General features: G+C 40.6%; 1 protein-coding gene across 2 annotated transcripts in view; it reads right to left on the bottom strand.

Moving 5' to 3' along the window:
• rfx4 (regulatory factor X, 4) overlaps positions 1 to 15,402 on the bottom strand; it is a 53,655-nt gene that overhangs the window by 18,023 nt on the left and 20,230 nt on the right. For both annotated transcript variants that reach the window (XM_088340349.1, XM_088340350.1), the window contains exons 2-9: positions 14,552 to 14,638; positions 14,383 to 14,443; positions 14,124 to 14,247; positions 10,488 to 10,549; positions 7,733 to 7,946; positions 4,938 to 5,015; positions 4,693 to 4,856; positions 321 to 421 (exon numbers count right to left, since the gene is read on the bottom strand). In XM_088340349.1, coding sequence (XP_088196475.1) covers positions 321 to 421; positions 4,693 to 4,856; positions 4,938 to 5,015; positions 7,733 to 7,946; positions 10,488 to 10,549; positions 14,124 to 14,247; positions 14,383 to 14,443; positions 14,552 to 14,638 — 891 coding nt within the window. The remainder of the gene's footprint in view (positions 1 to 320; positions 422 to 4,692; positions 4,857 to 4,937; positions 5,016 to 7,732; positions 7,947 to 10,487; positions 10,550 to 14,123; positions 14,248 to 14,382; positions 14,444 to 14,551; positions 14,639 to 15,402) is intronic.

The raw sequence follows: 15,402 nt of genomic DNA, 5'->3' as shown, positions 1-15,402 counted from the left end.
ATAACAAGGTGAAGTCTGATATGTTTTCTTTTAAAATTACATACCAAAATTATTTCTTAACCCAAATTGGATATTTATAAGAGGCTAGAATGCTAGCTACTGACTTGTAAATGAGCCTAGCCTCCCACTCTGGGTGTCTTTAAATATTTTAGAATATGGCCCGTTTTATAAAACTATCAATTATTGCAATGGAATTTCAACTTTTAAATATGAAAAAAAAGAGAATTACTGGCAGGTCTTCTCAACAGAACTGAGTATTGAATTTTGGACAAGGACTTGAACATCTTTGAAAGGGCACAAGTAGCAGGAATGTTACTTACACTCAAATTTGATATTCCTCAGGTTCTCTGGGAGATCATGAAGTGCAATTTTGAGCCATTCTTCCAATTGTTTGGCAAATTTCCGGATCACCTGCGTCAAACTGTGGAATATCAAGGTCAATTCAACTTAAAGAAATACACTTAACACCTGAAGTTTGATCACATTACCCCGATTTTAGCTAAGCTGCATTGGCTCCCTGTTAGCTTAAGATGTGATTTTAAGGTTCTGTGGGTAGTATACAAAATCATGCATGGACTTGCTCCCTCATATCTTTCAGATTTAATTTCTCCCTATGTTCCGTTCCTGAGCATTGGCTCTGAAAATGCTGGTCTACTAGTGATCCCAAGAGCCAAAAAGAGATCCGCAGGTTCGAGAGCGTTCTCCATTCGGGCCCCGGTGCTGTGGAATGCTCTTCCCACTGAGATTTGATCTGCAACCTCAGTGGAAATGTTTAAATCTAAGCTTAAAACACACTTCTATTCTATAGCATATGAATAACCTATATTTTATGTTGACAATATATGTGTATTATTTGCCCTCATGTAGGTTTTAGATCAGGGGATGGTGTCATAATAGTCTTGTCACGAGGCGTGGTGGCGTGGAAGGGGACCGGACCAGAACGGAAGCAGGAGGCATGAAGGGAGAACTCAAATGCGTTGACGATCCATAAGTTTAATTTAATAAAACAAAAGTCGCCCAAAACTCCGGGGCAAAACAGAACAATACAGAGTTCCTCCGGCACGAACTCAACAGGACAAGGCATAACAGACTAAAACAGTACAAGGCATAACAGACCGGGATTGTGCATAATAAGTAATGAACCAGCACCCGCCAAACCCAAAATCCAGCCTTAAATAGCAGAACAGCAATCAGCTGATCTGCTTCAGCTTGAGTTCGGGGCGTGGCATACTGGTCGTCATGGCGACCGTGACAGAGCCCCCCTCTTAAGGGACAGCTCCCGAGGTCCCAAAAAAGAAAAAATTACTACCTCGCGCCCCGGAATGTTGACGATCGCGATTGGGGCAACCCTGCTCCCTCCTCCGAACACGCAGGAACGGGGAGAGGCAGGCGCCATCTGCGTCGGGCGGATCGGAATCGGCGCTCGGCAGGGGGGGTCTGGTGGCCAACTGGACAGGGGATGACAGACAGGCAGAACCGACGAGAACAGGACAGGTAAACAGGACAGGCCTCTACAGAAGAGTCGCACTCAGGACAGGCCTCTACAGAAGAGTCGCACTCAGGACAGGCCTCTACAGAAGAGTCGCACTCAGGACAGGCCTCTACAGAAGAGTCGCACTCAGGACAGGCCTCTACAGAAGAGTCGCACTCAGGACAGGCCTCTACAGAAGAGTCGCACTCAGGACAGGCCTCTACAGAAGAGTCGCACTCAGGACAGGCCTCTACAGAAGAGTCGCACTCAGGACAGGCCTCTACAGAAGAGTCGCACCCACGTCAGGCCGATGCAGAAGAGTCGCACCCACGTCAGGCCGATGCAGAAGAGTCGCACTCAGGTCAGGCCGATGCAGAAGAGTCGCACTCAGGTCAGGCCGATGCAGAAGAGTCGCACTCAGGTCAGGCCGATGCAGAAGAGTCGCACTCAGGTCAGGCCGATGCAGAAAAGTCGCACTCAGGTCAGGCCGATGCAGAAGAGTCGCACTCAGGTCAGGCCGATGCAGAAGAGTCGCACTCAGGTCAGGCCGATGCAGAAGAGTCGCACTCAGGTCAGGCCGATGCAGAAGAGTCGCACTCAGGTCAGGCCGATGCAGAAGAGTCGCACTCAGGTCAGGCCGATGCAGAAGAGTCGCACTCAGGTCAGGCCGATGCAGAAGAGTCGCACTCAGGTCAGGCCGATGCAGAAGAGTCGCACTCTGGGGGTTCAGGTTCAGAAGAGTCGCACTCTGGGGGTTCAGGTTCAGAAGAGTCAGACTCTGGGGGTTCGGGTTCAGAAGAGTCAGACTCTGGGGGTTCGGGTTCAGAAGAGTCAGACTCTGGGGGTTCGGGTTCAGAAGAGTCAGACTCAGGGGGTTCGGGTTCAGAGTGGCGATTCAGACAGGACAGGCGGAATCAGAACAGGCAAGACATGAGAGGGTCAAAATCAAAACAGGCAAGACATGAGAGGGTCAAAATCAAAACAGACAAGACATGAGAGAGTCAAAATCAAAACAGACAAGACATGAGAGAGTCAAAATCAGAACAGACAAGACATAAGAGAGTCAAAATCAGAACAGACAAGACATGAGAGAGTCAAAATCAGAACAGACAAAACAGGAGGAGCGGAGTCGGACTGGCAGGCAGCGGAGTCGGACTGGCAGGCAGCGGAGTCGGACCGGCACGCAGGGGAGACTGAATAGCAGGCAGTCGGCACGGGAGTCGGGCAGGCAGGCGTCAATTCTTCCTGGGACCCCATTCGAGGCACAGCAAGGGCCACGACGGGCGGGGCCGTGGTTCGAACGGGCAGGGAAGGCCAACTCAGTAGGCGCCTGCCGAACTGCGCTCTCCAGCTCTCCCCAAGTCGCGCTGGGATCGTTCGCTGAGTTCTATTTGTTGGCTGGTTCATTCTGTCACGAGGCGTGGTGGCGTGGAAGGGGACCGGACCAGAACGGAAGCAGGAGGCATGAAGGGAGAACTCAAATGCGTTGACGATCCATAAGTTTAATTTAATAAAACAAAAGTCGCCCAAAACTCCGGGGCAAAACAGAACAATACAGAGTTCCTCCGGCACGAACTCAACAGGACAAGGCATAACAGACTAAAACAGTACAAGGCATAACAGACCGGGATTGTGCATAATAAGTAATGAACCAGCACCCGCCAAACCCAAAATCCAGCCTTAAATAGCAGAACAGCAATCAGCTGATCTGCTTCAGCTTGAGTTCGGGGCGTGGCATACTGGTCGTCATGGCGACCGTGACAAGTCTGTGGTTTGCAATAATCTGTGCAGCCCTTTGAGACTCTTTGTGATTAAGGGCTTCACAAATAAACATGACTTGACTTGACGAGAAATTTTTCTTGACTTGTGCGTGGTGATAAACAAACATCCATTGAGCTCAACAATTTTCTAAACCGAATGCAATAAGGAGGGGGAAAATACCTGAATCTGGTTTACAAATATTGTTTTCTAAATAATACAACAATTGGGCAGACTTATAGTCTTAATGAAAAACTACAGAAAATGACAATTATTGATTTATAGAGGAAATGTAGTCTAATACTTTCCTCTTGTGGCCACATACAGGAACAAATCTTGTTATTTTTCTTTTTGTTTGGCCCCTAATAGATTCAACACTTAATTTCACAAGTGTGTTTAAAACGAAAGATAAGTTTTATGAGAATAAATGTTTTTTTCGAATTCATAAAATGTTTTTTCTGTATATTAAAATGTTTCTATGCTTATAGTTACTTGTTTAGGTTGATCATCAATTCTTTATAAATACGTTTTGACAAATTAAGTATTTTTCAAAATAACTTCTCGGTAACGACTACTACTGTAACGTGTTTTCAATAAATTTATGTCACTCACTGTCATTATAACATGCTGCCTTATTCTGCCATTTTTTTCTTAAAGCTAGGGTTGGACAAGAATGCTTTCTAGCTACGTACGATTCTTCTTTATTTCACAAATAAACATACAACATTCAATCTCCCAGCAACGCAAGGCTAAATATTAATTTATGGGTGGCCAAGTACATAACCACCTACAAAGTACAACTGAATACGTCTCAAGCACAGAGTCTGAGATATTGTAATTTCTCCCTTCTAATATTCTCCCTACCGTATATACTCACATCTAAGTGGTATTTACAACTATAAAAGAGCATACTGAAATCAGGAGGTTAGTTTATGTATGCATATTTGGTTGTGTGTCACTGGTAGTGAATGATAGGCAGCTTGTGGCGAGGAGGCGTGGCTTATACAGGAACAACGAAATAAATGGGGCAAAACATGAGCACAGAATATGGTAAAATAGTGCTGAGTTTTGTTCTTTTTAATTTGTAAAATTATTTTTAAAATACACTATACCTGGAGCAAAAAAAAAGCATCTTGGACCCAAAAGTGGGTTTAAAACAAAGGAAAAAATGGATATGGAGTGTCTCAGCTATGTTAGTTTGCAAGCTCTAAAGATTGCACAAGCCAAGAAATATGAAGTGTTCAACGCTTCCATAGGATTGTGAACACGATTTCTTATTTTCATTTCATTATGTGGCTTTGTTTGGTAGTTTTAGGGGGTTGGCTTCAATTTGAGTATATGCAGTAATTTGTAACTAAAGAGTTTCTTTCAAAGTAACGCTCTGCTTTTGGTGGTCATAATAAAGACAATTACCTTTTAAATTTAGTAAGTGTAAATAATGACACTGGCTCTCACCAGCTCACCTGTCAGGTAGCGCCTGAAGGACGGTAGGCATGAGTACCCCGGAGATGGCCTTGTAAAGTATTGAGTCACACACCCCGACGATATTGACCACAGTGGGCGAACTCAGCACGGGCAGCATGTGGGGCGGCATGCCTTGCCAAAAGTGCAGCAGGAAGCTTTGGACCTACACACACACAGTGATATCCATTGTTGTCTTTCTGCCCGAAATGCGCTTTGCAATAAGCTCCAAAACACAAAGCCTCGCCTCGTCAAAGTTGGCCCGGATGACCGTGTCCAGGATTCTCTGACAGTGTGTTCTGTACATCATGATGAAGGTTGACACCTGTGGGCGACAAGCAGGGTATTGATTGACGAAGTCCCAAAGGGGACGAGCAAGGAAAACAAGGAGATAAATCCCAGCGTTAAGCATGGGAACGGCCCGAATTGGCGTTACAGCACAGGAGCTATAAAGCAGGCTTTAGAGATCAGCAAAAACAGTTCAAATCACAGTGCCCCCCCCTACCCTGCATGCGTGTCAAAAGGCGGACAGCTAGTGCCAAGTCTTTGTCTGTACCGAGATCTTATTATCTAGCAGCAAAGATTAAGAGTTAGCCAGGAGCCAGCGCGTAAATCCTGAGGGTCTGTCTCCGGGTTCCAAGCCAAAAGCTGCAGCGGGAAGCCTCAACACTGAACTTTTAACTAAAAGAACACATACTTGTACAGGAGAATACTTAACTCAAAGTAAAAATGAAAACCCTATGGCTTGACATATACAGTGATACTATTCCCAATCCTTATAGCGCACTGCAAAAATATATTTTTATACCACAAACTGATAATTTAGAACATAATAACGCAGTTTACTTTTCATGGTTATGCTACATCACAGATTTGCATCATGGAATGTGTTTGGCATTCCTATTGGCTAAACAGTCTCCTCGCTTTTCATTATTTGACGGAAAGTATTTACTCGTAAAAAAAAAAAAGAAAAAAACTACCGTAATAAGAAAACATTTATACAGTATTTTCCTTTGTTAACAGAATGCATCAGGCTGTAAAAGGGTTTGTTCTTTGCTTTAACAAAGAGTATTTAATTGTATGATAATTCTAAAAAAAACAATTGGGGGTTTCTGCTTCACAGATTTTGCCTACGATTGGTTCTTCTCGTATTTTATTGTATTTGTAAAATAATTTAAAAACAATTCTTGCAATTATCTACATCTCCCATTTCAAGTGTTATTTTTATTTTTTTGTAGTAAAATAAGAAAATTTAAAATGTGTAAAGTCATCTACAGAAAAATATTACGATTAAACAAAATATTTTTCAATCATTTTCAGCAGATTATTTTGCACATTTGAGGTACTATATTTTATTTTATTTTACTCTATTTTTAACCATTTTTCCTACTATGAAAAAACATATTGTTAAATGTGGAAATTTATCTTAATTATGCACCAAAAATATTATTTAAATTGAGCAAAGCATTTTTGACATGTTTTTTTATCATTTTCCTTATTTTACTTTATTTTAATGAATTTCTAGAAAATAGGCAAAAACAACTTAAAATAGGTCAAGTTATATATTTCAATTGAGCAAAATAATCTGTATAATTTTATCTCGTCTATATAATCTATAATGATCTTCTATAACAGTTAATTTTGCAGATTTGAGGATTTTTTATTCTTAAGTATTTTTTCCACGTTAAGAGAATTCATACTCAAAATACTTAAATAAAAATCTAAAACTAAATCAATTAGATTCAGCAAAAAAAAAATCTACCATCTTCTATTATAATATAATATAATATAATATAATATAATATAATATAATATAATATAATATAATTAATTAATCATCTCATCTCATTAGCCGTACCGCTTATCCTCAGTAGGGTCGCGGGAGGCTGGAGCCCATCCCAGCAATCATCGGGCAGTGGGCAGGGGACACCCTGAACTGGTTGCCAGCCAATCGCAGGGCACACAGGGACAGGCAACTCATTCGCTCATTCACACCTAGGGACAATTTGGACCGGCCAATTCACCTGAAATGCATGTCTTTGGAATGTGGGAGGAAACCGGAGTGCCCGGAGGAAACCGGAGTGCCCGGAGGAAACCCACGCAAGCACGGGGAGAACATACAAACTCCACACATGACCTCAGAACTGTGCCGCACACGCGCTAACCACTGCGCCGCCGTGCTGCCCTATATATATATATATATATATATATATATATATATATATATATATATATATATATATATATATATATATATATATATATATATATATATATATATTAATGATATACACTATAGTATATTTTAAGTATTTTTTATTATGTTAAAATGGGAAAATAATATCTAAAATATAGTAAATGAAAACATACTTAAAATATACAATATTATCCTACCTGAAAAACAATATGTTAATGTGGCAAATAATTATGCAAATTTGGTGTTGTTTTTCTTATTTAAAACATTTTAAATATTTTTTATCTCCAATGAAAAAAAAAAAAAAACTTCCAATGTATAATATTATGTGCCATAAATGAACATGCGCCCTTTAAAAACGATTTGATAATATTTAATGAGAAATTTCGAGGGAACATTATCTGCCAGTGAAGCAAAATAACTTCATTGAAAAGATTACTTTTAATGTGTTTACGACTGTGTTTTGTTAGATTTTAACTGGACTTATTTTCAGTGTGTGATTTAAAAAAATAGGATTTAATATTGAACATAATGTAAATGTCTTTAATCTGGAAAAGGAAAGTCGAAATCACATATGCAGGCAAAAGCTGCTGCTGGCCACAGCTCACACTCAGAGACTTAAGCACCTCTTTGATACCACACAGCATACAGCTTCATCGTGCTTTGTCAATTTTGATGCATTGTTTATATTGTGTTAAAAATGATCCTTTAATGCACCGGGATAAGATTATATTATATAAAAACCCGAAATTACAGTAAATAGAGAAACAAAGCATTCGTACTTGGTTATTTGGCACCACTGCTAATGATAAAAAGGTGAAAGAGAAAAAAGAAATGTGCATGTTTACCCGCTCTTCTGGCAAACTGGCAGGCAAATGAAGGTCTTTGACATTTGGGAACTCTGGCAGCAGCGTCCCAAGCTTGGATCGAGGTGAATACGCTACTGTCTGCTTGGTCACCTCCTTCTTGCCAGCCTCGTTCACCCACGCCGCACCCTTTTTCGAGTACATCACATCGTAGTACTGCGACGTCTCCTTCACCGCAATACCGTAGTAGTGGTACCTGCAACGAGAGCCATCGCAGTGAGGGTCCTCGTTTTTCAAAATACCTTGTTTTCCGGACTATAAAAAGCACTTAAAAACCCCAAAATGGTCAGAGGTGCGCCTTAAAATCGGGTACGCCTTATGTACCGAAAACACAGTGGATACAATTGAAAATCCATCATTACAATTGCATACGGTAACTGTTCTGCCTTTGAGAAACATTTAGAATGGTATTTGGGTGCCTTTTTGTGGTTAACATGTTCATTCTTTGTTGCTTAAAGGAAACAAAGGAGAAACGTGGTATCCAACCCCTAATTCATTCATTGTTTTGAGGTTTTTAGACTGTAGTTCTTGATAAACGCAGAGCCTATACCAGGGATGGCGAACAAGTTTGACACAAAGAGCTGAAATTTTTAACTGTGAGACTCAAAGAGCCACACCACGGACTGACCTGCCATGACAGACAGACACACACAAACACACACAATTAAAAATACATCATTTTCCATAACACACTCCTCTCCTTACAATACAACCAGTATTATTCTTGTGTTGATTTCAAAGAAAGTGTCCACCCTCAATACACACAAAAACTAAGCATAAAACAAGGCAAAGAGCCACAGTATATAGAAAATATGATGAGGCAAAGAGCCGCATTCTTATTGGCCAAGAGACGCATGCGGCTCTCGAGCCACGTGTTCGCCACTCCTGCCCTATACTGTATATTCGTAGTCAATACAAATTAAAGACTTTTACTTTGAAAATATGTGACAGTATCCTGATTTTTTTTTTACTCTCACTTACTCTTTTTCCCTATTAAACAGAATTAATAATGCGTATATTTGTATAAATAATGTTTTGCTTTTTTGGGCAAGAAAAACACTCATATATTAAAACTTGTAAATTAAGGACATTGTCTTATTTTTACTCACGACTGTCACAGTTGGCCTCGAAGGGAAGGTTTGTATTATTTTTCCCTTAGATGTCGCTGTACTGCAGGGGTGTGCAAACTTTTCAGAAAGCAGGCCAGATTTGGTAAGCTGAAAATGTCTGAGGGTTGACTATTCAGTCTGGCATTCTTTAAATAGTCTTTAATAAATTTACCCTGAGGGAAAGGTTTCCAGTGCTTGGTGATCAGCTTTGCGACCTCGGAGCTTGCCTTTGTAGCATTTTCATTTGAATTGCAGGGTTACAATCTCTTGGCAAATTTACGATTGCCATGTCGAAAATGGGGTGGGCTAAAATTATCACAGAATGCTAAGGGCTAAATCATTGAATCATTTATTGACATTGTAAACTATGAACACAATACCGACATGAATTTTACAATGTATTTATCTAATGTCCTTCAAAGTCTGATTGAACAGATCCCTCAGATACACCAAAGAATTGTTTTCCTCGTCGTGCTTTTTTGTGTCCATTATATATTTCAAGATGACTGTTTCCTCCATTCCATTTGTCTCCCTCTCTTATTTACTTAAGAGTGTTGGAACTAATTTTAACCGTCATTTTTGTCCTAAATAATGGTTTTAAAGCAAGGTGCCAGCAAAGTTCTTTTGTAAAAATGGCGCTAAACGCTGAAAACAAGAAGGATATTTTAGTAATTACCTTCAGTGCAGTCTCCACTTAGCAAGAGAAAGAAGCGAGTACCATGCGCTTTGGGCAGAGATCCGCCCACCTCTACCGCTCACCCAATCAAATTGTGGTTTTCCGGCATTTTCAGTTGTTTACAGTTTGTTTGTGGGTTTTAATCATAATGTCTCTCAACAGTGACATACATAGTTTAATGAGCTTCCATTTAAACGTTTTCTTAGCGACCTACTGCTTAAACGGGGGAACTTGGTGTGAGACCCTGACTGAATACTGTAGTTGAAAAGTGCTCTGAATATACTGGATTGAACCATCACTTACTCAGAGATGCCTCAGCTTTGCTTGTACCAAAATCCGCATAAATTTCTACAACTTTGGAACGCCACAGTGAAATGTGCTGCAGTCATTTTTGTTATTTTTGAGCCGTACAGACTCAGGAAAAGAGCCATAAATGAGCCATGTGCCATAGGTTCCCAACCCCAGGTCGGCAGACTTGCGAGTAGGGCGCCCGCCCCGAGACTGGGAGGTTGCTGGTTCAAGCCTCAGCCGGGTCATACTTAAGACTTACAAAATTGGTACCCATTGTCCCCTTGCTTGGCGCTCGGCATTAGGGGTTGGAATTGGGGGGTTTGATCAAAACACATACAATTGGCTTTCAAATAGACCCATGAGAATCTCATTGAAAGAATGTGGTACCATTAAAACTAAAACCTGGTCTTGTGGTTAGAATTTAGCCCTCTCCCCGCTGCAACCCGGGTTTCATTCCCATTGCCTCCTATGTTTTTGCGATTGTGATCAGTGATATTCTTCAAACACATGAATCATTGCACAAATGAAAAACCTTCTGTATAACCCTACCCAAACTTTTGAGTTATTTCTTAAGGAAAAAAATCAAAAGAGTGCCTTATACACGAATAAACACGGTAACCTAATTGAAAGTATAAGTGAGGCAAAATGATTAGCGACTCACTTGGACTGCCCTCTGGTGCCGAGTCTTCGAGTGGTGAGGGCCGGAAACTGTTGTCGGATAATCTGTTTAAAAAAATAACAAAAAAAGATGCTTAGCGTGCACTTCTCACAGCCGATTCATTAACATATTCGATGACGCAGAAACACTGCCTTTACATCTTACTGGCCAGCCATAAATGATAAGTTTCCCACTATCCCCCCACTTCTTTTTGGTGGCCTCCTCCAAGGATTGGGCGGCGGGTGGAGGAACTTTAGCAAACAGTGTTGCTCTCCATTGTGTGGCTTGAAAACAGAGGCCAAGCTGTGAACTTTCTGTCAGGCCCCCCGCTTGATAAATGAGCAGAAAGGGCCCGCTCTCTCCTTCTCCACTCCTCTCCCTCTTTTTTTTGTCCCGAATCAATGAAGCCTTCCTAAAGGACACCCCACACCGCTCCAGCCACTGATCTAACATTCCGCAACATCTCACCCTTCCAAATTTCCTTTAATTACACATTAATCCCGGCCCCTTCTCTTTTTCAATATCTTCCGACGGGAGCCGCCGAGAGGAAAAGCGGGGAAGGGAGGGGGTGAAGGCAAGCGTTTTTTTGGGGAGGTGTACAAGCTTTGTAGGGGTTGTGAGAACGGTACATATTCGTCGGCGGGTTAGGATTCTACCGCTGAGGGCTTCATGCTGGGGCCAAGCGGGGAAGTTTTGCCCACCTTGTTTAACCCAAAAACTCATAAAGTGCGAAACTGTGCTGAGGATGGGGCTGCAAAACAAAATGATGGAGCTCAATATTCTGCAGAATCATCATGAATTCGATTTTTTTCTAAGCTCATCAATTATTTATTTTACATTCAATTGAAGAAACAAATTTTGGAAGATCTTCGACAGCCAAAATTGTTCAGCCAGACGATCATTTAGTCGAATTATAAATATTGAAAGTTAGCATCTCCATGACTGAGACATGACCAGGGATTTCATGACTTTCCCTATGTTTTAAAGTGCTGTAAAAAATATTTGCCCCCTACCTGATTTGTGTTTTTTGCATATTTACCACTCTCAACGGTTTCAGATCATCAAACCAATTTTAACATCACACAGAGACAACCCAAGTAAATACAAAATGTACTTTTGGAATAATCTTAGTTGGTCGACAACTCCTGGGAGGGTTCGCCACTGTACCAAGTTTTCTCCATTTGTGGACGATGGCTTTGACAGTGGTTCACTGGAGCCCCAGAGCCTTGAAATGGCTTTCTGACCTTTTACGGACTGGTAGATTTCAATTACTTCTTTTCAAATTTCTTTTTGAATTTCATTGGATCGTGGCATGTCAATGGTGTTCTTAAGGTTTGGTAGCTTCCTTGTCTTTGTCTAACAAATTCAATGTAAGTGATTTCTTGGTTGAACACAAGTGGGGCAATCAATTTTGGATGTGGCCTGTGGAATTGAACTGAACTTTCCTAAAACTGTGGTAAGTTACAGTTCCTTTGTGATTTAACAAGGGAGGCAATTACTTTTTCACACAGGGCAGCATAGGTTTTGATTTTTTGGGTGCCTTAATAAATAGAATCAACATTTCAAAACTTTGTATTTCCCTGGGCCAGGGTTGGGGGTATTATTTAAAAAATGTAATCCGATACAGTTATTACAAAATAAACGACAAATTAACTAAACCTAAATTTTATTTATATATGTATACATATGCATATTAGACTCATTAAATCGTTATTTCGTATTATTGTTTTGTTAGCTAAAAAATGAGTAAATAAATCATCTGCTAATTAATAAATGTTTTTTTCTTTCTACTTTATGATTCATTTCCCAAAGATTATTAGTCACGTACTCAATTTCTTGCCCCAAAAGCCATGACTTTTTATTGAGAAAAATGATCTTTCATTGATTTACAGTTCAACCAATTTTTTACTCAATTGTTTGTTGTTATCATTATGTGACAGGTATCTAAAATAAAATATTTTTACTGTAAAATCAAATGTTGAATAATGTTTTACTGTAAATTGCTCTGAAGTATTGGTCGCTGGAGGCAAGTAACACATAATCAGGCATTTTTTTAAAAAAGCACACAATAGTCGCACTGCAGTATAAGTTGAACATGGAACGCTTTGGCTCTCAGTAGCACTGATACTTCAGTTTTCCCGCAAATGTTCACGGTTCACGATCCCTTAACCACGTGGGTCGTCGGTGCACCAACAAGGATGCAACTCTGGACAGCCTTCTCCACTGTTGACGGTCCCTGGCCTGTTTTTGGGTCGAGACAAAGTTAGCACCAGTCAATTCCTTAATGTTGTCGGCTTAGTTCTTTTTGGTATTCTTCTCCTCCTGTCCCCTTGAATTGTGCCTTGGAGAATTATCTGGTTCAGTCCTGATTATCGTCTGAAGTGACCATACCACTGAAGTTTCTGTCTGCGCACAGTTGACAATAGTTCTTCATAGAGTCCATGACAGCTCCAAAATACAAAAATTTGATGACAGGTTCTAGATTTCTGTGGATGATGGTGATATCTGTGGTGATAATTTAGGGATTGTTGGTCATTACTTTTGTTTTTTCTGTGCTAATTTCCATCCTTTACGGGGTTGATGCTTTGTCCAGCCGATTGACCAGATCTCTAAGTTCCTGTTCTTCTCCTGCCAATACGGGAATATCATCAGCAAAACGGAGGTTAGTGATTTTGTGTCCCCTAATACTGACTGTACCTTCATGTTGCTCCAGAGTTTCAGACATGATCCTCTCCAGCAAGATATTGAATAAAGTTGGGGAGACAATGCAGCCTTGTCTCATACCGACTGTGGTTCAAAACCACGCTCCCATTGTATCATTGATCCGTACTGCACTATTGGCATTCAATTGTTTAATGGTTGGAACTAGTTTTTGGCCCATGTTTTACTTTCGCATTGCGGCCCATAAAGCAGCTTGCCAAACTGTATCAAACGCTTGATTGAAATCAACAAAAACGTGATAGAGGTTTCTCAGGTGTTGTTGAAACTTCTCACATAGGATGCACAAAGACAAAATCTGTTCTGTGGTGCTCCTTCCCTACCTGAAACCTGCATGTTCTTAGGCTAGGATGTTTTCAGAGTGTGGTTTAAGTCTATTCAGTAGGACCCTTAGCATAACTTTAGTCGGATGCCTGATGAGACTGATGGTTCTGTAGTTGGAGCATAATTCAAGGGGTCCTTTCTTTGGTCGCATAGTTACTAGCGATTGTGTCCAAGTAGATGGCCACAGTCCTGTTTGCTAGATCTTTCTGCAAATCTTTGTCAAGATGTCTATAGTGTGCTCACCACCATTTCATATGAGTTCTAATGAGATGTTGTCTATTCCTGGAGTCTTTCCGTTCTTCAGCAAGTTAAATGTTGACTCTATTTCTTCTCTGAGGATATGGAAGTCTTCACTTTCCCCAGGGCTGGAATTCTTAAGGACCCAAGGGTCTCCCTGTGTCAGGTGGTTGTAGAGTTTGGAGCCTGTTTTGCTGGTTTTGTTTGTGTGAGATCTTTAACAATCTGGAATGCTTTCTTTGAATTGTTCTTGTTGAGGCGCTCTTTTAACTCCGAGCATTGGTCTTTTTTCCACTTCTCCTTTGCTTCCCTCAAGCTTTTTCTAAAATGTACATTTTTGCATGATAAAAATGTTTGTACCTTCCCGAAGCTGGCCGCGTTGACCGGTTGCGTGTCGTGTTTCTCGCTGAAGTCAAGGTAGTGCATGTAGAGGGCACTTCTGGGGATGCATACGCCTTCTGCAATCTCATAATTCTCCTCCAACCTGGACCACATCAAGAACACATCGGAATCAAAAGGGTTACATCCTGCAATGGACATCTCATCACACAGTGAAGCTAACATTTGTTTTATTCCTTTTCACTTAGCTAATTGGACGCATAGGCAAATCAAAACATACCACTCCAGAGTTGCAGGTGTTGAATGTGGTTTGGAGGCCCTATTATTTTCCTTTTCTTCATCTAAAAGAAGGCAAACAGAATTTATAGTGATCAACAAATGGCTCCTGAGTGTAAAATGGCATCTTTGTTGCAGGAAACCACCATGACATTATTTATGAAGGGACTAACGTTCATCCGTGGACATGCTGCCCAGGGACATGTGGCTGGAATAGCGTTTGCTCTCGCTCTCGTTGAGGCATCGCTCGATCCAGCTCTCTGCACGAACAAGCAAAGAGCTTAGCAACAGACTTCATCAGAAATCATGCATCCAAAACAAGTATATTCAAAGTTTAAGTTAACATGTATAGCTGCTGCAATGAAAGTAACTCCATCCTCATCCCCACGGTTTTCTTTTGGTTTATATGTGTTAATGTAACATGAAAATGGTGAAAGTTAGAAAAAGACAGTTTCAAATAGTCCAAACGCCAACCCATCTAAGAAATGCCTTTTACTTGCACACGCAAAAAAAGTAGCTTGACAGAGGCTACAACAATGACACAAGCCAGGAGATGGTGGCCGCAAGCAAAAAAAAAGTTCCAAATTCCGTGCAGCTAAATTATTAGGATGAAGTACTGGCTTTTAAAATTCAGAATGGATCTAAAAGAATATTATTTATCTATGATACCGTTCAACTTTAAGGTTTTTGTCTTATCATTTTGGCAAATAAAAACAAGCAAACTCTAAAAAGATGAATGTTTAAATATTCTGAACAAATCACAAAATTAAAGGGCCAATTGTCACTTTGACAGAAAAGCTGCATTTAAACTTTTGGCCAGAGATGTAAACGTAATTATTATCAGATTTAGAAAATATTGAAGTTCAGTGTGTGTTAATTTGGTTCTTTTTCTTTTATTCCTCGTTCGCAATAGCTTTATTTACATTTGCCATGTCCTTTCGCTCCTCTCTCCCTCTGCCTCATTCCACACACACGCCTGTTTGATATGATTGGAAATAACTAGTCATTTTTATTGAAAAAAATA

The sequence above is a fragment of the Urocampus carinirostris genome, chromosome 7 (assembly GCF_059441175.1).
Source record: "Urocampus carinirostris isolate Australia breed hairy pipefish chromosome 7, RoL_Ucar_1.0, whole genome shotgun sequence".
In the NCBI taxonomy this organism is placed as follows: Eukaryota; Metazoa; Chordata; class Actinopteri; order Syngnathiformes; family Syngnathidae; genus Urocampus; species Urocampus carinirostris.
This window is presented reverse-complemented; position numbering and strand designations above follow the sequence as displayed.